This window comes from Pararge aegeria, chromosome 3, assembly GCF_905163445.1.
Source record: "Pararge aegeria chromosome 3, ilParAegt1.1, whole genome shotgun sequence".
NCBI lineage: Eukaryota > Metazoa > Arthropoda > Insecta > Lepidoptera > Nymphalidae > Pararge > Pararge aegeria.
This window is the reverse complement of record NC_053182.1, coordinates 9,951,763-9,977,218: the sequence shown is the minus strand read 5'-3', so window position 1 is coordinate 9,977,218 and position 25,456 is coordinate 9,951,763. Positions and strand designations below refer to the sequence as shown.

At 34.1% G+C, this 25,456-nt stretch overlaps 4 protein-coding genes across 5 annotated transcripts; 2 read left to right on the top strand and 2 right to left on the bottom strand.

Annotated features, from left to right (window-relative positions):
- Positions 1–3,966: 3,966 nt before the first annotated feature.
- Positions 3,967–8,455, bottom strand: LOC120637331 (26S proteasome non-ATPase regulatory subunit 6). Its single transcript, XM_039909126.1, has 6 exons — positions 8,060–8,455; positions 7,370–7,544; positions 6,704–6,863; positions 6,112–6,296; positions 5,423–5,598; positions 3,967–4,446 (listed from the first exon to the last, which is right to left on the bottom strand). The coding sequence occupies exons 1-6, from the start codon at positions 8,335–8,337 to the stop codon at positions 4,272–4,274; spliced, it is 1,149 nt and encodes a 382-aa protein (XP_039765060.1). The 5' UTR covers positions 8,338–8,455; the 3' UTR covers positions 3,967–4,271.
- Positions 8,456–9,241: 786 nt separating this feature from the next.
- LOC120635651 (exonuclease mut-7 homolog) lies at positions 9,242–12,485 on the top strand. The gene has a single exon (XM_039906708.1). It carries the CDS (start codon positions 9,433–9,435, stop codon positions 11,971–11,973), a length of 2,541 nt encoding a protein of 846 aa, XP_039762642.1. The 5' UTR covers positions 9,242–9,432; the 3' UTR covers positions 11,974–12,485.
- A 77-nt stretch (positions 12,486–12,562) lies between these two features.
- LOC120635657 (geranylgeranyl transferase type-2 subunit alpha) lies at positions 12,563–21,718 on the bottom strand. The gene is made up of 10 exons (XM_039906723.1): positions 21,278–21,718; positions 20,049–20,159; positions 19,340–19,455; positions 18,838–19,034; positions 18,579–18,740; positions 17,756–17,869; positions 16,799–17,025; positions 15,863–16,043; positions 14,602–14,927; positions 12,563–13,480 (listed from the first exon to the last, which is right to left on the bottom strand). The coding sequence occupies exons 1-10, from the start codon at positions 21,278–21,280 to the stop codon at positions 13,328–13,330; spliced, it is 1,590 nt and encodes a 529-aa protein (XP_039762657.1). The 5' UTR covers positions 21,281–21,718; the 3' UTR covers positions 12,563–13,327.
- Positions 21,719–22,281: 563 nt separating this feature from the next.
- Positions 22,282–25,143, top strand: LOC120635659 (protein abrupt-like). Of its 2 annotated transcripts, XM_039906746.1 has the most exons (3): positions 22,291–22,337; positions 22,413–23,077; positions 24,120–25,143. In XM_039906746.1, exons 2-3 carry the CDS (start codon positions 22,525–22,527, stop codon positions 24,371–24,373), a joined length of 807 nt encoding a protein of 268 aa, XP_039762680.1. In that variant the 5' UTR covers positions 22,291–22,337; positions 22,413–22,524; the 3' UTR covers positions 24,374–25,143. The 2 variants fall into 2 exon arrangements, with proteins under 2 accessions (XP_039762672.1, XP_039762680.1); XM_039906738.1 differs by having other exon boundaries at positions 22,282–23,077.
- The last annotated feature ends 313 nt before the right edge of the window (positions 25,144–25,456 follow it).

Here is a 25,456-nt window from a genome sequence, read left to right as displayed (position 1 = left end):
AGCTGCTTAAAGGCTCTCATTACTCAATAAATACACTTGCACATATCGTAATACTCGCGATTCAAAAATCCAGAGTTAGTGCCGTTCGGTTCTGCGGCTCGCGACGCACGTGCGTTAGTCGATACTTAGGCAATCTCCCGAGACGGACTAGCGCGGGCGTCGGTGACGTCGCGTGTCTTGCATTTTCGCCCCCCCACACCCGCCCTGCCTCAACGCAAGCGTCGACTGCGTCGCACGCTTTGCGATCTCTGATTATTATTTATTTAGGTATATACCTATTACGAGTAGCTATGATTTGCTTATTCTCGGAAATGGTAAAAAAAAAATTGGGAAATTTCCCTTTTTTTTAACGTTCGTTCCATTAACGATACCGAACCACCAAAAAAAAATAATAATAATTGTTATGGATTTGCATTTATTTTTTATACTAGTCGACCAACTTTTTCATTAGATCCTAGAGAAGACGTATCGAAGTAGCCCAAACTCGATAGGGTTGCGTCGTTTTTTCCCGCTTCGCATTCCAGCTTCACCAAAATTATATAGTCATCAGATTTACATATGCATGCATAATTTTAAAAGTACCAGGCTCAATTCGGAAACCGAGAATTGGGTCAAATTTAACTTGCAAGATACAGATAGACATAGACACCCAGACACTAGACAGGTGTAATCTAATAAAAGCTTGTAAAATAAGTAACATGACATCAAAACTTAGTGCATCAGGCAATTTTACTTTGAAGTTGTGACGTTTCGATACTCACAGTAGGAGAAAAATCGTGCTTGCAAATATACTAAGGTACCACTGAGCAGACTGAGCCATACTGTTTCAAGTGAAACTTTTCTTTCCAAATATGCATTTTTCGATGCTTACGATTAGAGACGGTGGAAACGTACGATTAATAATTGTAAAACTGATTCATTTCGCTATTAATGGCAAATCCTACACAAAATCTATGCTTTTAACTAACAGGTCTCAATTTAGTGACATCCTTTTCACAATGTTATCCTTCCTGCTTATAAAGATGGCAGTAAATTTAGAGTTGTCACATTAGTTTAGTATTTGTATTCAACCGAATTATTATTTTTCGATTATACGTTAATCTCTAAAATGAACAAAATTGACAGAGTAACCTGTAAAGAAAGGATAATTCTATTTTTTAGACCTGACAATTTAGTGTAGCGGATAAATGTATGTTAATCTCTAAACTAACTATATTTATAGTGTACCCTGAAGAAAAGGTTAGCACTATTTTTAGACCTGTCAATTTAGTTTAGAGATTTGTACACAATCGAGTTAATGGCAGTGTATGTTTTCTATCTGGCTTTATGTATCTGTGTATAATGTCCTGGTAAATTATTTATTAAATTATAAATCATGCATACACTCTTAGTATTAAAGTGACGCTTGCGAGGCGTTAGGCCTCCGTTCAGGGCCCTAGTTCACTATGACTTCCCTAACTCCAATTTTATGATGTCAAAGTTGACAGATCTTTTATGGAGAGATGTCAAAATTCACGTCACAAAGTGCATTTCGTGAGTAATGTAAGTGTCATGTGAAAAGAGCGCTCACGTCCTTTCTGTGCATATGCCTATGTTTACAATAACATGTGTGTCATGTCTATTATTTAACTTTTTAATCACATACAAATAAAATTTAATTCATTAAACGAAACAAAACAAATATTGATTGTTGCGAACAGACAAAACCGCAGCTAGTGCGCACTCATTCGCATGATATGAAGGAATATTCATCTGCTTTGGTTCCTTAAGCGCTTTTTTGACGTTACACGTACTATAGTTAAGATTTCAATGTCATAGGGAGTCAGGCCCTAGTTTAGTTTAGAGTAAATTCTCATAGCACCTACAAGTTATAATTTTCAAATTGCAAATAGTTCTAGAGTAGTGTTTAGCCATGAATATGATGTGTCATGTCCATGTCAGTATAAATAATAATCATTGTAAATTATTAAATGTTTATGTAAATGTCCAAAAAGTATTCAAATTATTTAAAAAAAAACTATTATATTAATAATTCTTTTCTTTTTTGTTGTCCTTCACCCATGTCCTTCTTTTGTTTTATACTGTTTTATAAATTGCCTTCCTCTTTGTCTAGCTTAATTGAATACTCGGAATCCCGCAGGAACCTTTCACTTTTTCGGGATGACATGTATCCGATGACCATTTCCATGATGCAAACAATTTCTATGCAAATTTCACCAAGATAAGTTAAGCAGTCAAGCCATTCATAGACAAATACCACTTTTATCCATAGTTAAAATCCCGCAGGTATCTTTTACCTTACATCTTTTCTGAGATAAATATTTAATATATGTTGTATGATGTTATGTCCAATGTCCATCTTCACACATGTGTGCCAAATTTTATTTAGATCCGTTCAACTGCTGAGCCGAACATATCTATGTTACAAACAAACCAACAAAAGAATTTGACGCACTTTCGCATTTAAAATACAAGCAGGAAAGTATGGATTGGCTTTTTGAACGAATCACTGTGACCAGTTCTTAAATGAATACGTAGCTTTCTATAGGTCTATAACATATATAAAATTATATTTTATTTTTAATCATTCGTTGCTTTAGAGTATATCTATTAGAAATAAATATAGAGAAAATTAAATCTTTTCACTTTATAATAAAACTAGCTGTTGCCTGCGACTTCGAAAGCTTTTGTTTTTGTTTTCAATGCATACCTTAGGGGCAGTGAGTGTAAGAAAATCGGGTGGTTTAAATTATATCCGATGTTACTTCGTACTTGTTTAGCTTTCATTTGGTTAGGATAGTATTTTCGGAGCCTATTGGGTACAAAAAAATAAACAAAAATTTCCTCTTTTATTATTAGTATAGATACCACTTTATTAAATCTGCATGGATCTAGTAAACCACCGTACGTACCCTTGTCAGGTTCAACCGCACTTGGAAGTGCGGTTCAGAAAGAATTAAAAGAAAATTAAATGGTGACTAAATATTTTAAAATATGGCCTTGATGTACGGTATATATTTTTATCTACTCCCATGCTTGAAATCTTCTATACAAGATTCTGAAACAGTTAGCTTATTGCCAACATTAATTTCCCAATATATGATTAACCAAAATACTACTTATCTTATTATATAAAAGCACTCCTTTGTTTCTTTTTTCGATCCCTTTTGCAAAAAGAGTTTACTCAACAGACAGCCACATACTTACTGCTCGATGCGTGGTATGAATAAAAAAAAAAAAGAATAACTGTATGAAAAAAAGAACATTATCATTCAAGAATAGCTGTATGATGTCTGTGCTGCCTTAGGTTAAAGAGCTAACTAGCTAATAACAACTATTTCTTGGTACAAATTCAAAATTAACTTTTCATTAGTTTCACCGATCAATCTCCTTCGTGCCTTCTTCATCTACAAGACATTGGCGAAGTACCTTGTGCCCAGTTGGCACAGACAAAAGCCATAAACAAGAATTGAATTGAATTGAATAGCTGTATGAATTTCAAAAAAAGAACATTATCATTCACGCGCGTTTCCTCATTCCTATACAGAACGCCGCGAACCGTAAAAAAAATGTAAATACGAATTCCCGCTATTTTTATTCGATACTTTTATTATTTAATTAACAAAAAATTAGCTATTTATGTTTTGACAGCACACCGCCCGATACTCTTTTAAACGCTGCAAAAGACAATGCCAACAAACTACTACAGAAAAATCAATAAATCTCTTATAGAGGATGCTTGTAGATAAAGTCTTGTATACAACTGTTGATAATTGGGTCTTAAAATACTCATGAGATACTATGTACTAAAACCACATTCGTATTTTAATACCCCTTATTATATAACTGTTGCATAAATAACTATAATTTTAAGATTATGATCCCGCTAAAAGATGTGAATCAATCTGTGATATTTAATAACTTATCATATATTTCTTACTTAAAAATTGAAGAAATTAAATACCATTTTATGGCGCGAACTCAACTTTATTTTCGATACAATGATTAACTTAATAGTTTAAGACAAGTGTAATTTTCTTAAATACACCCAGACAGACCTGTATTAAAAAAAATATTCTCTCAAGGCTGAGTGCCCGCAGTTCTCAATCATAAACAGACTTAATTTGGAGTAAAATTTATTAGAGAAAACAAATTATGCTTGATTGACGCTTAGCCAGAGTTACAACATCTAAAGAAACAGGTCATTCAAGTGTAATCAAAGTTAAAATTAGCAATAAAACTTATATTAAATACCAGGATTTCATGAAAGCTCAGAAATTAATAACGCTGGCGAGCTTTTTAACACGGTTGAGGAGCAAGTCCCCCTCACGAATGGTTGCCTGGTATAACTGCGTACGGTCGGCGTCGGCGCCGCGTCCTGAACCGGTCACCACACAGCCCGCCACTGCGTCGATCCGGCACTGAAGTCTTCCAGCTGCCGTAAATCTAAAACACAAAAAATATTATATAAAACTCTATTTAAATCTCTATAAATTGCTTCAAATTCAGATGTAAAATAAGGCAGCAATTCGAGGCTTTCAGTTACATTATGGAAATCTAGGAGAATTTACTAATACATCACGGTGCGTCTTGTAATGCCACACACCCGCACCTTTTGTTTATAGTAATAATTGACGGACCAAGCCATGGACCATCAGGCCCACGTGATGGCAAGCGGAACACTTCGCAGGGCAGACAAGGGACAAGTCCTGCAACGTGCCGCCCTGTGTCCATCAGACATAGGTGTTAAGCGTCATGTGTCTATTACACCGGCAACTACCCACTTCAGGCCGGAACCACAGCATTGCAAAAATGCAGCTTAGCGGCAGAATGAAGTATAGTGGAAACACATCCCTGGACGAGCTCTGTCATAAAAAGCCCTACTACTACTTATAACCTTGCACTGAGGACATTGTCATCATAACAAAAAAAAACGAATTAGCTATTCATTCTTCAACACACCATCAGGGTGGAATGAACGCCGTAAGAACCGTACACCACCAAGTTCGGGGTATTGCTGCCCCATTGTTTCAAGTTTCACATAATTATATTTTAATTGGAGCCCTACAAACTTAACTGAATTTCACACAAAAAAGAATAATGTAAACAAACTGTGTATGGCTAATTATAAATTATGCATTTATATGCCAGTTGGTAGATCCTTGGCAAAGTTACTGAATCAGGCGGCAGGGCTTATTGGGAACCATCACAATTTTAATTTCAAATGAATGAATGTAAGTTTCACCACCACATTAATGAGAAAATAAGTACTCAGAATAACTCAAACATGGACAAAGACTTTTTGCGTAACAGAATTATTTTTCATAGGTTAATTCAGCCACAAGAATGCGAGAGCGAGAACAAAAAGGAAGGAAATTAACTAACTATAGAAAGAAAACTTGAAATTTATAAATAAACTCACGTCGAAATTTCGTCTTCAATGAATTCACGCGTTACTCCGAATGTGTCTGCAATGTTGTCAAGACTGAGCGACCGATATGCACGGAGCAATTGCACATATGCTTTGATACGTGCCTCACGAACATAATGTTGGTAGTGAGGTCGGAATACTGGATCTACACATATCTGAGTTTCCACCTGTAAAGATAATTTAGCCATTGACAAAGCAGATTTTTTTAAGTATGAAGATGTTTACATCATCATGATCTCAACCAATGAAAGCCCACAGGCAGACAATTGACAAATTTTTGAAGTGATTACACTCTGCAATACCCGGTGTGTAACTTATTTGAAGTTATCCGTCCCCTTAGTGGGAAGTAATAAAAATAAAGACTAAAAAAAATGTTTTCCTGGATTTCTTATTTGCGAAAGTGACTGTTTGTCATAACCACCGCATCGTTCGTGACAAAATTTGACAGAGAAAATAGATTTTCGATCTAGGAAAAACAATTAGGTAACATTTTCTCGGAAGTTCCAAAATAAACCTTGTTACCCTTAAATTTGCTTAACAGCGAAATTATCTTGACAAAAATTTGCTAATTTGCTACACAGACATCGGATTTGTGGATCCATTAGAATTGTGATTTAGAACAATAGAAACTTAACGCAAATAAAGTTGCAGGAGTAAAGGCAATTTTATTTGATTCTTACCCAAGCAAGACTCTTCATAAAGTCAGCATATCTACACTCGTGGAGTGACTCGACCAGCTCACGTAGTTCTGGGAAGCGAGAGCGCAAGGCCTGCACCGCCGCCCCCTGTCTCCGAAGCGCTGCTTGTAATGCATGACGCTCCAAGGCTAGTGCACACGCTAATACACAATACTGGATTATTGTACCTGTAAAAATAGTTTTTCACATTAGACATGAACTGCAACATTTTTTTTAAATATCTATGCTCACTAGCCGATCAGAATCCCAAGGCTGTAATGACTGCATTAGCCATATAACATGTGACAATATGCCATGAGAGCCTGCCTTGTTACTTCGCTAAACATTGCAAAATTACTGTGCAGTGTCATACATTCTTCCGATTGGTATTCATACAATGAGACCATGCTGAGTGGGCACAAAGACCTTTGAGCATGGCCAAAAAACAAATGGCGACACTCAGGCAAGGCATATACATGAATGCTTCTTGATCAGTCAGTATGCGACAAATTGAAATAATGGCTATAATATTTGGCTTTTGGGTGGTTTGCTTGAAAAACATAAATCTACTTTAACTTTTAAAAAATTGGCTTACCAAAATCCACAAGTTCATAGGATTCAAAAGTTGAAACACAATCAATAAAAAGTTCTGCAGCATGGTTGTAATCTCTCACTGCTAAGCAATATATTGCTTCATATGCCTTAAGTTTATTCCTGGATCTCCAATCTCCACCTTTGTCAACTAATTCATGGGCCTAAAAATTAATGTGATTAATGAGTAAGTGTGCAGAAACTAAACAATTGATTGATGTGAATTTTTTCATACAGATAGTTTATGGCCTAGAGATGATGTGGGCTGCTATAGTAGTTAAAAATATCTTTAAAAACCTATCTCTAATGAATAAGCAACAAATAATGTATTTTATGACAAAACAATTAAAACTATAATTTGATTTTTGGTATTCGTTTTTATAAAATTCTTCACAAATAAACAAATATACTTCTTGACAATGTCACATAGATAAGCCTTGCTTACATGCCTTACAGATTTAATAAGATTCTATACCTTTGTTATAACCTGATAAATCATGCATTATCTACATTAGCCAAGATTGACAAAAAATATTCAATAATAATAGACGTCGGACTACAGGGGTGTGCCGGATTAGGGGCCAGAATAATGGGAATCCATTGTAGAGCTTAATTTATATTACGGGATGTACAAGAGGAGTCTCCTAGTAAATTATAAAAGTATATATACCTTACTAATTGTTTTCCCCATATCTTTTACATTGCAACCATGGAAATATGCAATCCTAAACAAGGCAAACACTGCATCCAACCTTCTATTAGTAGTTAAAGTTGAATCTTCATACTTGGTTGTAGCCAGAGCTGTAGCAGCCTCTTTATCACCAATAGAGCACAAGTAGTCCAGCCTACAAAGCAAATTACAAAATTTAAAAAAAAGTATATTAGGAAAGGAAATCAAACAAAATGTCTTTCTTTAACAAAAAAAAAACTTTATTTTTATATGCATTTTAAATTTATAAAAAAAAAAAAAAAAAACTTTATTTCTCATATTACCACATAATGAATCCTATGCTAAAAATAAGCAGGGTCAAGTACTTCAATACCACACAGTACACTATCCTCCCTCATCTACTCTTTACTTGAGCACCAAAGCATGCCATGTGAGTTTGGCTCATAAGACAGTTTAAATTAAAGGTATGAAGCTCTGAATAGATGAACTGATTTAGTTGATACTTTCATATGCAGTCGGGAGACTATACAAGCAGTACTATTGGCTACACTTAAGAGTGGGAAAGATATAGGTAATGCATGCTCATGATTGATTTTTTATTAAGTTTATAGGAGGAGAAAGAGGAATTCGCAGCAAGTGTTTTAGGCTGGTATGCTAGTTTCAAATAAGGCATACAAAACATATACGTACCGATCCTGCCAGACAGGTGTTTCAGAGTCATCCTCTTGGAACTTGGAAAGTCGATCTTGGTTTTCTGTTGCCATTTTATCATAAAGTTTCTGGTCAAAATTCCAACCAAGATCGGTACAAACTTCTTTGTAGTATGGAGCCATACTACCAGCTTTAATTCCTTGGAGTAACTGTTCTTTGAGTTGCGGATTGTCTTTTAACTGCGGAAGTGACAACTTGAACTTTATTCCCGCTAGAGCCATATACTCAGGTGTTTTACCTTCCGCTGAAAGCTCCATTTTCAAAGTAAAATGGTTCGAAAAACGAATTTAAACAACAATCTAAACTTGGTTATTTTTGAAAATACAATATGAATTCAGATTTCATGACATGACAATTTTCATCACAGATGACAGAATAGTGAAGCTGTGGACATTAAAATTAAATATGATATCGATGTATCGATATAGTAATCAAGTGTTGGAAATGAATTAAATACGATATATTTTACCAATACCGATAGCAACCCAGTTGTGGCCAGTGAATTATAAAGTTAAAATTCAGAGTTATAAAACGTAAGTGTAAAACGTAAGCAAAGTTTCGCATTTATGACACTCACTCACTCACTCATGATTATCAGAATAGAATTAGTACTTCCCATGAACTCAGAGATCTGAAATTTGTTACAGAGTTAGATTTTAATGGCCACATAAAGGGAAAACTATAAAAACAAGGGAAATCGAAGATATATGGTACCTGGTGATACTGATTACAAAAGCCCAAGCCCAGCCTATTAGAGATCGACATTCCGCCTTCACAAAAAATAGTCAACATGGTAGGCTGCCTCATTTAATGTAAAAATTGAAGGTCTGATGTATCATTCAAACACATCACACCACAAACATTCTGTAAAAAAACTAGCCAAATCTCGATGGAGCTGCTTGTTTATCTCTAAAAAGTAATTAAATCTAGACAAAGTCGTGCCAAGTCTAAGATTCCTAACTGCGATTTCTATATTATTATAAGTTAATGTTGTGTGACTTGGCCGCATACTTCACTCTGTTTGTAACTGGGATATAACTGCAATATGTAATAAAGTTTCATTAGGGGTATAGTGGGTTGTTCCGAAAAAAAAACGATATACTGAATAAAACATATCGATGTTTCTGCAAAGCATAAAAGTTCACTCTGTGGTGTGCACAATGGAGTATTGCTGTTTTTTGTACCTACTACCTATCTAGTTTTATTTCTTAGGTAGATACTTTTTGCTCTAAATATTGTGTAATTTGCAAAGTTTTAATTGTAAACCAACGTTTGAATACATTTTAGGAAACAATATGGTTAAAATAAGTTTCCTCATACATTAAAACTCTGATGATAATAATTAAATCATAATGGAAGTGGATTTAAAACAGCTTGTCCACGAAGATCAAACTATCAAAATTGTTCCGTCGGTTGAAGAATCCCTTCGGAAACTAGGTGTAAACACAGATCTCGATGATAGTATTCAGTTATGGTTTAAACATCTAAAACATCAGTGGAAAACGTGGAAAAAAAGTCCCGCTACGGACAGTCACTTTAACTGTTTGTTTAGGATTACAACTGATCCATACACAGTAGCTTTGGTTTGCTGTGTCAAATGCGAGGAGTTTAAAGATAGCAAGAACAAGTCGCTGCCGTATTATATCATAGAATGTTTGGGTGAATGGTCCCAATCTAATAACGGATCGCCAACAGATTCATTGAAGCTCCCTGCTTTCCAAATTGCAATAAGCCAGAGAAGCGCCCAGTTTCTCAAATTAGTGATAAAAACATACCATGTGTACACAATTAAAGAAATTATATTGCCCATAATAAAAGATATGATAAGAAGTGACAATTGTAAACAAGCCTCTCAGATAGTAATAGCAATGGAGTTGTATGATGACGTACCAGTGGAAGATGTACTATTTCCATTTATTCTTCAAGACAAAGCCAACATGATTGATGAATATTTATCGGAGTGTCCTAAGCAAGTGAGGCCGCTCTTAACATTTTTGGACAGGTTATTGGATAAGAATTTAAGTGTTAAAGACTATGCACAACAATACATAGAAAAAAATAAAGTGTGTCATGTAAAGTATGATAAAATTCACTACAAACCTCTTGGCAAATTAGTTGGACGGTTGTGTAATAAGTTTAACGTTCCAATAGAGAGTTGTAAAAATTTAAGTAGGAATCGCACAACAGGAGGGTTGAGATATCTGATTCATCAGAAGTATATTGAACATAATGTAAGTTCAACAGTATGGGATGATTTAGTTAAGGACTCTCTTCACCAAAGTGGATGTGCTCAGGAATTTATTGACATGCTAGTAGATTATGATACTAATGAGGCCCTCAAATGGGCCTCATACTTTAAGTTAACCGAGGACTGTTTACCATTAGCTTTGCAGAATATGTCATTAAAAGAAGTGCCCAAAGAAGATGAAAATTGGGATGATGAAAATACCACTCAGAGCTTCTTTAAACTATCCTTATCTGAAAATAATATAATAGTTATTGATACTGCTGAAAAATTTTATGATGTTGTTACAACTTTAGTAAATTGCAGCATAGTTAGTATTGACTGTGAATGGAAACCATCATTTGGTGCTGTACAATCTCAAGTTGCTCTAATTCAAATTGCAACCTTTGATTATATTTATCTGATTGATACATTAGTTCTAAATAATAAGCAATATACAAGCTTCTGGCATAGATTTAATAAATCATTATTAGACAATGCTGAAATCATTAAATTAGGTTTTGGTCTTGAACAAGATTTGAAAGAAATTAAAGCCTCCGTAAATGGTCTAGGTAACATTAAAGTAAAGGGTGAAGGCTTATTAGATTTAAGCTTATTGTGGAAAAGTGTTATTAATCTTGGTCTAACATTACCTAACAATAGTGAAACTGGAGGAAACAGTTTGAGCTCCATAGTGCAAGCTTGCTTTGGTGTTCCATTGGAAAAGGCCGAGCAGTGTTCTAATTGGGAGTTAAGACCTTTAAGAAAAACTCAGGTTAATTATGCTGCTATTGATGCTTATGTTTTATTAGAAATTTATAACTACCTACAAAAGTTATGTGCGGAACAGCAAATAAATTTTGAAGAGACATGTAATTATGTGATGTTAGAAAAAAAAATAAAGACAATAAAAAAATCTAAAGTTGCAGATAGAATACAAGCATCCACTAAGGTTTTTAAAAGATGCAGTAAAGATGTTAAAATATTGATTGAGCCTGAATTATCTAATTTGGCAGCATACTTAAGGTATTGTGATATTGACACAATAGTTACTGTACCAAAGATGCATTGGCATGACACGGTTAATTTAGCATGGTCAGAAAATAGATTAATTTTGACAGCTAAGTTAAAATTAGCACCATGTTCCAAATTCTCTCAAAATTTTATTTTGGATACATTCAAGTGCAATTCCATCAATGACCAGTTACAGAAAGTATTATCTAGTTTTAATATTACTGTTGACCAAAGTGAACTCCTGAGTAGATGTTTACATTGTAATGGTAAAGAAATGAAAATAATGACTCACAGTGAAGTTAAGGACTTGTGCAATAAATATGAAGCTGTTGGTCGCAGTAATACAAAGAGCACAAGACTTAGTGATAATGAAGATGATGATGCATATTGTGATAACTTCCTTAGTGACTCTGATGGGGATGATTTTTGTGTATTCCAACCCGACACCAAGGGACATACAAATAATAGTAAGGTTTTAACTGAATCATGTATAACTAGCAAAGGAGCAGTGATTGATATCAACAATGTCCAACAGCTTTCAATGTTATGTAAACCTGCAACTCTTTGTGAAACTTGTGGTAAATTGTATTGGGATGAAGATCCTTTGCTAAAATCTGTTAGACAAGTAATCTCACCACTCTTAATTAACTCTTAACTAAGCTTATAAAACAAAGTAAAAATTTAAAACCTACAAATTCAATAATCATAAGATTTTTTTTTTAATATTGGTCAGGGAGCTTTGCTTTAAAGCAGTATTATTTTGATATTGTTGATGCATTTGTTTCAGGATTTAAATTCTTATTTTCTTGAATGTTTAGGTATAGTCATAAAACTGGTATTTTTAATGCAATACTGCTTAAGCAACATAGTAAATCTTTGTACAATGGAGACATAAGTACTATGGTATCCAATGTATTGTTGATGAAAATAAAACCAGAAAAGGATCTTAGTTTGAGCGAATGAAACAACAACATATTATACTAAAACTGTATAATTAATTACTTTACTGGTCTACAAACAGACTGAGAATTTGTTTGACTGTGTTGACCTATAACATGTTATGATAATAGAAACAATGTTTTAACATAAAAGTTGATTTATTTTATAACATGACAATAATTGTCCATTATAAATATTGTAAAAAAAAAAAAAATAGGTAAACATTTTTGTTATTTAGTCTTACTATCATGATAGATTTAAAAGTATAGATAAGTATATATAATAGTTATTTTTCCTAAATTTGGTAATAAAAGTAGTCACACATCTTAATAAATGTGAGTAAGTCTTTCAATACATTAGCAGCCCTCCTTATTCCTAGGAACTCGAAGACTGAAAGGAATAATACTACTACTGACTGCACCATCTTTATAGGCAGATGGTAAATTTTTTTTTTTGCTTGCCGGTTGACTTTAAGAGTGCAGAATGATACCATTCGGAACCGCACTGCATTATGTGCTATTCGCATGCGCCATATATGTTGATATAGTTAGTTTTTTGACACAATCAAAGGAGACTCTTCCTCTCTTCTCTTCTTCCCTCACTTCCCCTCCTTAAATCCTGCAGGTAGGGCACCTCGGCTTTACGTGTGCGCCTGTACTCTCAGGACTACCATAGTGTGAAGTCACTATTTCATCAATCAGGGACTGATTGTCCCAGAAAATCCACATGATATAACTAGTGTGACAATGAGTTTAAAAGGAGGTTTCAAGCCTTCCGCTTTGAATCGTAAGGTTTTGATTATTGTACCAACAAAAACAATCACAAGAAGAGTTTTCTTCAGAAAGGCGGTATATTTAAATATTGAAAATAAAATAAAATTTGCCAAAACCAAAAATAACAAGTCTATCTTCAAGTTTGATGAAGACTGGTTGTACAAAGGCATAACTTGGGATGATGCAAGAAGAGATAGTACATAATAATTTGTGCATTATAAAACTTTCGAATATAGAATTTGTCACAAAATACTGTATTTAAATATGTAACTATAATGCATATAAATTAGATTAGAATTAAATATATATTTTCATAGATTTGTGTTTCTCTTTAAATATTTCAATTTCAGTCGCATTTAATTCATCATTGTTTTTCAAATACAATTCATCCAAATCAATATCAGGGAAACCATCTAATGTGTTTATATTGTTTCCTGATAGATCCAGTACCTATAAAAAATGCTAAGTTATTCAATCTGTTATTTATCATACACCTTAAATTATATATTGCAACTTTAGTGGTAATAAATAATATATTCAATTATCATTAATAATTTATTCAATTACTGAACAAATGAACATAATCATAAACCTTCAAGTGGTTAGCATGTTCCAATACCGGTAAAAAGGTATAATTCGCAGGCGCTTGTCGTAAGTTGAGGGTTTGATTCCAAAGTTAGGCAAAAAAATAATGGATTTTTTCTGTAAAAACGCTAAGCGTTGGTGCCAGTTATTGTACTTAAATCTGAGAGTAACAGTTAGAGCAACCAATCCGCATTAGAGCAGCATGGTATTATAATTTTTATTAGTGTTTTTAGCTACACTTGGAGGAACTATCAATTTTATAAATTTAAAATGCATATAAAATTTTTCGGAATCGACAGGATTTGAACCGACTCTCGGGCAATCGCGCCCTGAGCGCTTTCACCAATTAAGCTACGGCTCTCCTACCATCAATGCCGAAATTAGTATATGCCTTTCACATCAGTCTTATAGCGACTGTAGCGTCATCTAGTAGGAAACGTTGCAGTTTCGATCTACTTTTCCAAAGGTCCATATTACAATGAGACACGTTTGAAACAAGAGATGACACATTTCTTTTTTCATATTATTATAATTTTTATTAGTGTTTTTACCTACACTAGGAGGAATTATCAATTTTATAAATTTAATTTAATTTTGTCGGTTCCGAAAATTTTTAAATGCATTTTAAATTTATAAAAAAGAGCAGCATGGTATTGGTAAGATCACAGAATTGAGAACAAACCATGTACACAACTACTATTTAAGAATCAAAAACCACTCAACTTAAGATTAGTTGCTCGAACAAATGGTTAGTCAGTATTGGCGGTAATTATTTTACCTCTATGTTCTAAACGTTTACCATAAAATGGGGAAATGGGAAAATATTTTTGACCTAGGTACCAACATTCCGCGGGTGTAATGCGAGACGTGTGCGTGGTGCGTTAGCGTTTTCACTGTTTTTTGATGCAACACACTGCATACAATAATGTCTAAATGAGGACTGTATGTTGTTAATTAATTCATTAGTTAAATATATTTGTAATTACCTTACAATGTTGGAGTTTGACTAAAGTTGGTAATATTCTTGATGTCAGGGCTTGATGGGATAGATCGACAATTTGATAAAAATTATAATATTGTAAATGAGGTAAACTCGTTATCTTTTCACTAAAATCTATTTTATATTGGAGACTGTCAGTCTTGTAATCTTTGGGCAGCTGTTGTTCAACACTCCATTTTGATATTAAATCACTATAATATCCAATCCTTTGAGAGTCTAAATTCTTCAAAGTTTCTAAATTCGCCATTATTTCATTGTGATACAAACTTGCATCAATACAATACAAGAAGAAAGTTGTAGTTAGTAATGTCCCTGCAACAAAATGATTATAAATATAAGTACAAAAATAATTGAGAGTAGTGGCCTAGTTGTATTGTGCCATAGAAATCCTCATAACTTGACACTAGAAATGCCCTTTAGCTTTTCCTGTATGGAAAACGCTTTTCAACCACAACACCATACATTTATGTTTTTCACAGCGGCATTCAGAAACTGATTTAGTGCATAGGAGGCAAAGCAGTTTAAAAATAACAATAAAGTCTCGAAACTGTTTCGAATGTGTTAAAAATTTTAGTGCCCCGAGTCTACGTGACGTGACGTGGCGTGACGCGTACAAAACATTTCTAGTGTCTGGTTGTTAAGATTTCTATGAAGGTGGCACTTCAGTAGGTTATTTATGAATGCGTTTTTGTATCACTTTATTCGGCAAAATATATTTGCCGCTAACGTCAATAAGAAATACACGACGGCCATACACATATGGAGGCGAATAGTAACGTACCCAAGCGTTTATCTGCTTATACGTTTGATGCGCGCCGGTACGCCCCGTTCGTGTACGTTGCCGGCAAAACTGATTAGTATGATTGAGTATTGGGTATAATATAACTGCAGATATTAGATTGCTGTCAAGGGCTAATTTGTAGTGGAATAAAAAAATTATCATCTGCAATGGATGACACTACGGGCATAGGTTTTTTGTAGGGAGTTTCACATTTAAGGGTTATGAAGCTTGCGTCTAGCGACTTCCTGCCACTCGTTTGAATTCGCCTGTCCACCTATATCAAGATTAACTGTAGTTGTGTGAGATCGCCAGTCAAGTCCATCGGTTCAGAGCCATGTGCCCTGGCCATCACTACTTCATCATCGCCACTCAGCCTGCAAACTCAGATTCTTATACTTATCTCAACCCTGATTTGATCACGTAGATACCCCGTGCATAGATATCTCTATACATTTTAGTTACTCACATTTATTATCTGGTTCTAAGGCTAGTAACTGTCGACATGAATCAAGTTGCACATTTAGTTCTTCTATTACAGGTTCGGAGTATTGGTTCTTGAAGCTTATTTCATTTTTTCCCACGTATGTATAAGGTTTATACTTCGCACAGTTAATTGTCTGCTTTTCATCACCAAGAATATGTTCCACCTGAAATGTATAGTTATATAAAGGAGTCAGATTGTTAAATATAAATAAATAAATATACTACGACAATACACACATCGCCATCTAGCGCCAAACTAAGCGTAGCTTGTGTGTACTTAGATAACTGCTGAATATTTTTTCTGAATAATATACATTATCATATCGGCCGACGGCCGAAAGGCGCAGCGGGCAGCGACCCTGCTTTCTGAGTCCAAGGTCGTGGGTTCGATTCCCACAACTGGAAAATGTTTGTGTGATGAACATGAATGTTTTTCAGTGTCTTGGTGTTTATCTGTATATTATAAGTATTTATGTGCATTATATTCATAAAAAAATATTCATCAGCTATCTACCCATAACACAAGCTACGCTTACTCTGGGGCTAGATGGCGATATGTGTATTGTCGTAGTATATTTATTTATTTATATAAAACTGATACTTGCTCCTTGTATACTTACCTTCATACCAGTGATAACCTAGTTGTTACAGCTTTGGCTTCCCTTTAGGGGGGACCATGTTCAATCCTCGGCTTGTGTATAAAGAAGTAACTTTTCGGAGTCATGTACGTATTAAGCATTTAAAATAACACTTGCTTTAAAGGTGAAGGAAAACATCATGAGGAAATCTGCTGGCCCCTCGTCATTCAATCCACACTTGGGCAGCTTTGTGAACTGTGGCTAAAACATTTCACACTCTGAGAGGAGACCTGTGCCAAATAGAGAGCCAGTAATGAGTTATTAATGAATATGATGCTTACCTTGATATCTAAATTATCAGTAACTTCGTGATTGTGCTCGAGAATCCATAAATCGTCATATTCAAGCCCAGAACAAGGGTTCCATTTACCATTTACACCCACACCATCAAAGTATAGATTAATTTTGCTATTTATATAATCATTGGAAACTTTTCTACTAAATGCGATAGTTGACTTTGACTGAGTGACAGTACATGAAACAAGTTGAATAGTGACCTTCACTGCGCCTGCAAGAAGAAAAATACGGTCGATCTATATATATTTACTCGTATGTATATATTTATACATATAATATGTATATATATAATTCTTCTGTATGTGTGTTTGTCACCTGTCTAATAAATCCTAAACGGCTGGACCGATTTGTTTGAAGTTTTGTGCGTATTTTTTTCCAATAAAAGTTAGCCTTTGATTGCAATCTCACTAGGTCGTAAGTAATGATCCAGTCTAAGATGGTAGCGGGCTAACCTGTTGGGGAGTATGGAGTATAAACAAACGCCCTAATCGGTTTCTATGCGACATCTTTGTCGGTAAGGTGGTAGCTAGCCACGGCCGAATCTTCCCCAAGACCAGACCCGACGGAAATTTCCCCTGCCTGGAATCGAACCCGGCACTTCCGATATAAAGCCGCAGCTCTTACCGCTGCGTCAGGGAGGTCGTATTTACTTTCCATACGAACAAAGGCAATGTGCGAGTTGGTTTGGCACTTGGAAGGGTTCTGTATGTAAAATAGTAATACCATTTTTAAGATCAAGCAAAAATTTTTCTCGTATGAGAATCCACTTTTAAAGTGGCAATAGAAATGCACACTCTGTGAACATTTTAAACTCCTACCAATTACAGTACATGAGATATAGCCTGATGACAGACAGCGGAGTAATAAATAGGGTGCCATTAAAACCTAAAAATAATTGAATTCAGAACTTTAGCCATTTAAAAATTGGTTTATTAACTAACCCAGTAACCACCTTTGATAAAACCAGGCACTTGTATCATCAGGGTCCGTAAATGCAGCGCTCTGAACCATTTTTAATTCATGTTTGTGATGGTTATCTTGTATGGGTCTGCCGCCTGAAAATATCATTTAATCTTATATACTAATATATAAAGCTGACGAGTTTGTTTGTTTGTTTGTTTGTTTACGGGATGAATGAAAAATACTTAGGTCCGGAGTCCTGGTGGTACTGTGTGGTCCATGTTGACCGGACGTCTACATTAAGCTTGGTAATATGGACCCCCCTGGGGGAATCTAGGTGGTGCAAGTTAACTAAGAAGAGGCAAACCCGGCCAGAGGGGAAACCCAGCAGCCAAAAGACCCCGTATCGTGCAGTAACGGGATAGCCGCCGGGAGTGGGTGCTCAGTAACAGCCCGACCGATACAAACAGACCTTAAGTATTGGATAGCAAATTTATCGAGGAAGGCTATATATCTTCACGCTAAGGCCAATAAAAAGGCATAACACCAATGAAGAATGTTTCAAAATCTGGGGTTTTTTTCCCTTTGAGAGCTTCCGCTGCGTGCGGTGCGTAAACGATTAGTTTCAACAAAATCACATATGACAAAGTTGATCCCTTTAAAAGTTCTAAAAAAAAGTCCGCGAAGGCATATATCTCTTAAGGTTTATACGCAGACGAAGTCGCGACGGACCGCTAGTATTATCATATGAAGAACTCTTTTCCTAGTAGTGGAATATATTATTCTAAAATGTGTTAATGTATTATCAAGTTAAACATTAATGCGGCTTATGATGACAACAGACTAGTTATAAATAGTATTAACCTTTTAAATCTGGATATAATTCAACTAACATTTTGCTTCTATAATGCCAAGCTGAATAATTTGAGAAATTGTCATATAACTTTTCTGTGGTGAAATCGAATTCTTCTTGCAATGATGGTTTGCATTGGCTCACCACAAACCGGCGATAATCCCAAGTGTGAACTGAAAATAGAGATAGGTGTCAGGTTAATAAATTAATCATAACAAGATAAAACTGTGTATTGCTCTACATTCAAAATGTTTAATATTGTCTACATACAGTTTCTTTCATCATACTTGAGATACATGTTGCATAATTCAAGTTCTTTCTTCCAATCAGGATTAGGTCTTGTGGACAGCACCCATTCTCTTTGATGCCATGCACAATATGACTTAGGATTAATTTTTAGACAATACTCGGTTAAACTTAATTCATTATCGTATGACTTTGACATGTCCTCTTCAGTTTTAGTTTTGCTGAAATGACAAACACATAAGTGAATCTTGTAAGGTGAACAATATATTTATAAACACAGTATAAACTTAAAAACGATATGGTAACGGTAAGCACACAGCAAACTTTTCAAATGACCAAATTAATCTAGTGTAGGCATAATGTAATTTTTTGTTTTTAACTATTTTGGGCAATGTAGCAGATGAAAGTTTGAATGAGAAAAATTTTCGGATCAGAAGCTGTACACATACAATGTTATGAAGAACCGCTATATAAAGAATTGACTTTCAATTCAATATTTTTGTTTAGAAAGGTGATAAGTATATACCTAAAAACAATAAGTATTTCTCGTCTGATGTTCCACAGTGTATAGATGTCTGGGTTAGATGATAGAACCCGTCCAGTGATTTCCAATTGTTCTTCATCTTGCTCACCTTCTTTTCTCTAAAATAAATTTATTTACCACATTAACCCTCAGTTATTACCACATTAATTCTGCAGTTGACAGTAAGAGTTTAGTATCTACAAATACATTAATATTAATGAAAGTCAATATGTTTAATACTTCTTAAATAATATGAAATAAAATAATATAAAATTGTAGGTTTAAATGAAGTTAGGTGGGCTATGCTGGGCTTTAGAGGACAGGTATAGTCCTAGTTATTATAATAAATACATTGTCTCTTAGCTAACATACGCCAAAATCACTTCTTTATTCTTACCTTAACCCATCAATATTATATACTGAAAAACCTTTTTTTTTATCAATGCAATCAGGTAAATCATGCAATTTTTGTTTAAAATGATAAGCTCAAACTTGGTATTGTTAGCTAAACACTAATGTAATAATAACAACAATTAAAACCACCAATTCAAACTGAAGTGGGTCTAGAAGCTTCTGTTCTATTAGACAAGCCTAGAAAGCTAGCTTTTCTAGCCTTTTCTAGGTCAGATAAGACTGAAAATGAGGATGATGATGATGGTGTATATATTTAAAAAAAATTGTAAGTATACATATTAAATTAAAACCATCTTACTTTATTAAAAATCTTCTGCATAGCATGTTTAAATATTTTAAGTTTCTCTTGTCTTTCTTTTTCTTTTCTAGCCTTTTCTTCTTCAGTTGTCCGAACTTTAATTCTGCCATGCTATAAATTTAAACCAAATAAAAGACAAAGGATCATATCAAATCCAAGGTAAAACTTAAGCAACTTGCTACCTTTATAAAGCCAGGGTGGAGGAAGGAGGGGGTTAAACATTCCCCCTTTTTTTTTATTTTCCTAGGTTAGCTTTTGACTGCAATCTCACCTAATGTTAAGTGATGATGCAGTCTTAGAGGGTAGCGGACTAAACTGTTAGGGAGTATGGTAATCATACCCCTAATATTTTCTACATAATGTACCGGAACACTAAATTGCTTAGCGGCGCACACTTGTTAGTAAGGTGGTAACTAGCCACGGCCAAAGCATCGACAGACAGAACCACCACCACCAGTCTCCTCTGATATTCCAAGGCAAAGTCCAATCTACACTTGTATTACAGTGTACTGCATTTTTACATGTAGTGCAGTAAGTATAATTGTTTGGTTAGACTGCTGCACCAGTCTTGATGAAAGTAGAATGACTAGCACAGTATGGATCTTGTATAACAATATTTTTCTATCCCGATAATTGTTATACATTCAGAAACCCAGATTAAGAGAAAAACCATTTTTAAGGATATGTTAGGTTAGCATTAATGAGAATCAGAGGGCTTAAAAACACAACACTGCAGTAGATTTAGCTTAAACATTGAGATATGTTAACAACAAAAAAATTCGTTTGTTTTTAATTTTCTACTATGAAACTGGCAGATCATTTGTTGTAAATTATGTCTTGATTACCTCCGATTTATTATTATAAAATAACAAAACTTGGGATAGGACAAACTATTTTTTAGTCACAAATTGAATCTAAAAATTAAATATATATTATTCTTGACATAACCATGGCACATGTATCATAATGTCATTTGGCTCAGAAACAGCTTGCATCATAGAATTTATTTGCAGTTGATTAGAAAAACTATTCTTTTTTGTACAGTTTGGAAGATTGATTTTGACAACATTTTACTTGGAGATACCAGGCATCTTGGAGAAAGAAATAGGAAACTTTAAGACAGATTTACTGTACTAAACAATATTTAAAAAATTCTACCGTAGTCGCGGGAATTTTAAAATACCGAAAGTCAGATAGTCATGGGCTAGTATTAAAATAAAGACTGTTACCATTTTATCGGCGAGGAAGTAACAGCACAAGCAGGCAGCTCAAGGCAGCTAATTCATTCACTACAGCGTATAAAACTGAAGATAATTACTACCTATGCTATTAGTAGATATATTGAAGATTCAGAAAGAACACGTATTACGGCTTATCCTTAGCTTTAAAATATTTTGTTTTATTTCTATTATATAAATATACGTTTCTGTAAATTAATAAATGATTTTCTGTAATAAACTAGGTAACATAAAAGTTGATTCACTTTCACTAACAATACATACATACAATTCACACTAAATACCTTCTTAATAGAAAACGATTTATTGTTTTACTTAGGTTGATTATTTGATAAAATATCTAAATTTCCTGATTTCTGAATTCTGGAAAAACGAAGATAAGACTGTCATAAGTATCATTAGTCATTTGTCAGAAATTGTGCTGCCAGCTCCCAAACACATTTACCCCTGTAAATTGTAGCCTGTGTCTGAGGTTATTTCATTACCAAGGTGGATGCACAGGGTATGGTATGAATGTAGCAATCGTAGATGAATTGAAGTATGCCGAGTTAAAAAATTTAATGTCATTATCGACTAAAGTAGTTAATTATTGAGAATTTCAACAACTTACGTTGTACAAAATATTGTGGTAAATATAACCTTACTTCCTTGTTTATTTTTCAAGCCTACTCTAACAATATTTGGTTTGGCGCTTGTTTTAAGAGTTACTTTGATGCAAATGTGGCGCCATCCTAATTTAATACATTTTGACGACACTTTTTCATATACACAGATGATCCTCCTTACCTCTACCCTCCATAATACATAACACACAAACAGGGCTTTCTCTAAGATAATTATTTTGATAATAAAGTAAAATCACTTTATGTCAGAAAATAACTCAAAATGTTGTTGTTGTGATTGCTGTGGTTTGCCAAGAGTTGGTCTGTGCCACAAACGAGGACGTATTTGTGCGTCTGTGGTAGATTATTCTCAACCTGTGGGTTGGTCTTTGGCATTAGTGGACTGTGGTTATTTTTTATCTTTTCCAAATAAAGTAAATTGGGTAAAGGTATTATATTTATAAGGTATTTCGGATTTAGTTTTAAGTGAAAATGAATAATAACGCACCACAGTTTTCTTTAAGGTGGAATAATTATGTTACTCACGTAACGGAGGCATTTAATGCGCTGAGGTTTGAAAATGACTTAGTAGACGTGACCCTATGTTGTGATGGTGGCAAAATAAGAGCTCACAAAATGTTACTATCAGCATGCAGTAGTTATTTTAGACAAATTTTTAAAGAAAACCCCTGCCAGCATCCTGTTATTATATTTAGAAACTTCAAGTTTGAGGATCTCAATGCAATTATCAATTTTATGTATCACGGTGAGGTGAACATATTCCAGGAGCAATTGGAATCTTTTCTGATTACTGCAGAGCTTTTGGAGGTTAAGGGATTGACTGACAACGCAGAGGATGAATCGTCAAACAGCCAGTTACGAATCACTGACAATAATTCATTAGACTTAAGTTCTAAATCAAATAGAGTCAATGACTTACCTGTGCCCGTCCTTGCTGAGGAACCTGTAAATTTAACAACCCTACCTTGGAGTAGAGGTGAAAGCATTCCACAATCCAACTCAGTAGCTTCCCAAGATAATGAGAGTGATGCACAGGAGACCAAGCCTGAGACATCCAAAATAGATAATGGTACAACAAATCCAAACCCAAGCACATCTACAAGTGAAGAAATGCAAATTGATACACAATCTACATCAGTAGAAGATTTATCTGATAAAAGTAATTCAGGTCAGTAATTTTTATTTATTTCATTCATACACATTTCAACTTTTATCATCATTTTCTTGTGATAATAGTTGGGAAAGCTCTTCAACCTGCATAGGAGCAATGCGGTGGGTATATGCTGTAACAACCTCTCTCCTATGAAGAGGAGGCCTGTGCCCAATAGTTACACATTAATAGACTGGCAGTGCCACATAGTTCCAAGAATTCGTAAAAGAATTAGACATACCTACATATATAATATTTAAAATATAATTATGTACATTAAAAAGAAGAGGACCTTCAGCAGCTTTAGCAGAGTCGCATAAATCATGTGGGTCATTTGCCAGATTTCTTGTATGCCATATTTTTAAACTAGTCTGTAAAATCTAGTTCTTGGATTTTATTCTTTTTCAGGGTTGTTCTTGTAGGCTGATATGCCATTGATATGCTGAATTATAAACATTGTCATGGAAATGGTCTGAAGAGGTGCTAAATAGGGAGTTGTGGAGAGGATGTCAGTTGTGGAAATATTCAGCTGAAATATAAATATAAACTACTGAATATTTTATATATTCCCTTCAATCCCTCAAAATAAACAATGAGATTGTGCTAGAACTACTTCGGGAAAGGCACAACAGTGCAAGAAGGTGGGAATGGAATTAAAACATTTTACAGATTTTATTCTAAACTGTTTACCTGTCTTTACAAGGGTTTAAGTACTAAATTAAATTTGAGGAGAATTAAAATTAAATTTTGTTTGTTATCACTTGATCTGACTTTATTTTGAGGGCATAAAACTTAGGGAAAACAAATGGCAGCCATATCAAACCAATGACACTAATCATTCATTTATTAATGGAAACCTAATCTGTACAAGTTAATAACTTCATTCTGCTAATAAATTGTGAATAATTCTTGTGTGCAATATTTCCAGAGTAATTTTCCTGTCTTGTGGTGGTGCATTACCAACCTTTAGTTATTATTAAAGGTTTATTTAGCAATAAGATTCTTAATGAATTGTACAATTAAGTTTTATTTGTTCTAATAAGAATTTAATTGTTTTCAGAATCAGACCTGGCCAAGTTTCGATGTCAGTTGTGTCCCAAAGGATTTAAACATCCTACTTCATTAACATTGCATAAAGACTCACATGCAGGTAAAACACAGTGTCCAGTATGCCACCGGTCATTTTCACGTTCCTATGATATGAGAAGCCACCTACAGAGAATTCATCAGGGGAAGCAATTAACTATAAAAGAGATTAGATATAAGAACAACAGTGATACCAGTGGACCTAAGCAATTCACTCACAATATCTAGTATAAAATGTTGGTAACAAATGTTACCATTAGATAGAGCACCAAGTGCAAAATATTTTTTTTGTTTGAGTAAAAGCTTTATACTGTCAAAATTTATGATCTAAATCAATTGTATATAATATAGTAGGAATAAATAAAATTAAGAAAATAGTGAAAATATGATACAAAGTGATACAAGAAGATTTATTTACTGTGTGTTGCTAAATTATCAACTCTGTTAAATTGATAATTTATATGTATTATGTCACAGTAGAAGACCAATTTGTCTTTCTTGATTTGAGATGTAAAGAAAGTGGTCTTGCAGCATGGAAAACATTGTAGATATCAATCCCAGTAATATATATCTGTGCTTCAGTTGACTATATAGTTATTGTACAATAATTATATGGCCCACAGTGGTTCCCACTAAATTTACGAAGAAGATGAAAGGAAGGTGCAGACAGCATTAAAAGAGCATTCAAGAGCATGCAAGAGATCCACCTTTCCTATATTCAGCAAAGATTTCAATTCAAATGGAAAAATGGTGCTAAAATACAATTTGTGCAAAGCACATTCGGAATTTCTTTATTCAGCTTCAGAAAATCCTAAGACAGTGAATGTTCATAATGTATTCATAGTTATCCAAATTCCTACTTATAAAAAAAAATGTTTTGTTTACATTGTTTTACTATTATAAGAGCTGTTATTAAACTGTTTTAGCATATTATTCTATTAAATGTAAAAATATAAAAATTGTATGCATATTTACAATATACTTTTCAAAAGTCACAAACAAATTATATTTGCTCAGTTCTGTAGCTTTGGCTATTTTTATACTAGTCTATAAAATTGTTTAAATAAACTGTTTATACAACTTCCTCTTTAATTTGATATAATATAAGTTCCTAATTTGTCTATTTTGTTAGTGGTCTAAAGATTTGAATTTAATCCATTTTTAGAGTTTGGCTGTCCAAAGAATGCATTCCTAACAGGTTGTTATTGGTAGATGTAATTCTTAGTGTGGCGTTAAATTTCTCGTTTATTTGCCTGGTTACAAATAATAATAATAATCATCATTAAAAATGATGATATTATCAACATGTAA

Bases quoted from the DNA above. Each gene is read 5' to 3' on its own strand.
- LOC120637331 (XM_039909126.1), bottom strand. From the start codon at position 8,337: ATGGAGCTTTCAGCGGAAGGTAAAACACCTGAGTATATGGCTCTAGCG. The intron at 5,599-6,111 runs GTAAGAATCAAA...TTATCTTTACAG, and splicing joins TTATGAAGAGTCTTGCTTGG to GTGGAAACTCAGATATGTGT. The intron at 4,447-5,422 runs GTGAGTTTATTT...TTTGTGTTTTAG, and splicing joins ATTGAAGACGAAATTTCGAC to ATTTACGGCAGCTGGAAGAC.
- LOC120635651 (XM_039906708.1), top strand. From the start codon at position 9,433: ATGGAAGTGGATTTAAAACAGCTTGTCCACGAAGATCAAACTATCAAA.
- LOC120635659 (XM_039906738.1), top strand. From the start codon at position 22,381: ATGAATAATAACGCACCACAGTTTTCTTTAAGGTGGAATAATTATGTT. The intron at 23,078-24,119 runs GTCAGTAATTTT...AATTGTTTTCAG, and splicing joins ATCTGATAAAAGTAATTCAG to AATCAGACCTGGCCAAGTTT.
- LOC120635657 (XM_039906723.1), bottom strand. The intron at 19,035-19,339 runs GTATATACTTAT...TTGTCATTTCAG, and splicing joins GAAATACTTATTGTTTTTAG to CAAAACTAAAACTGAAGAGG. The intron at 14,928-15,862 runs GTGAGTAACTAA...ATTTTGTTGCAG, and splicing joins CTTAGAACCAGATAATAAAT to GGACATTACTAACTACAACT.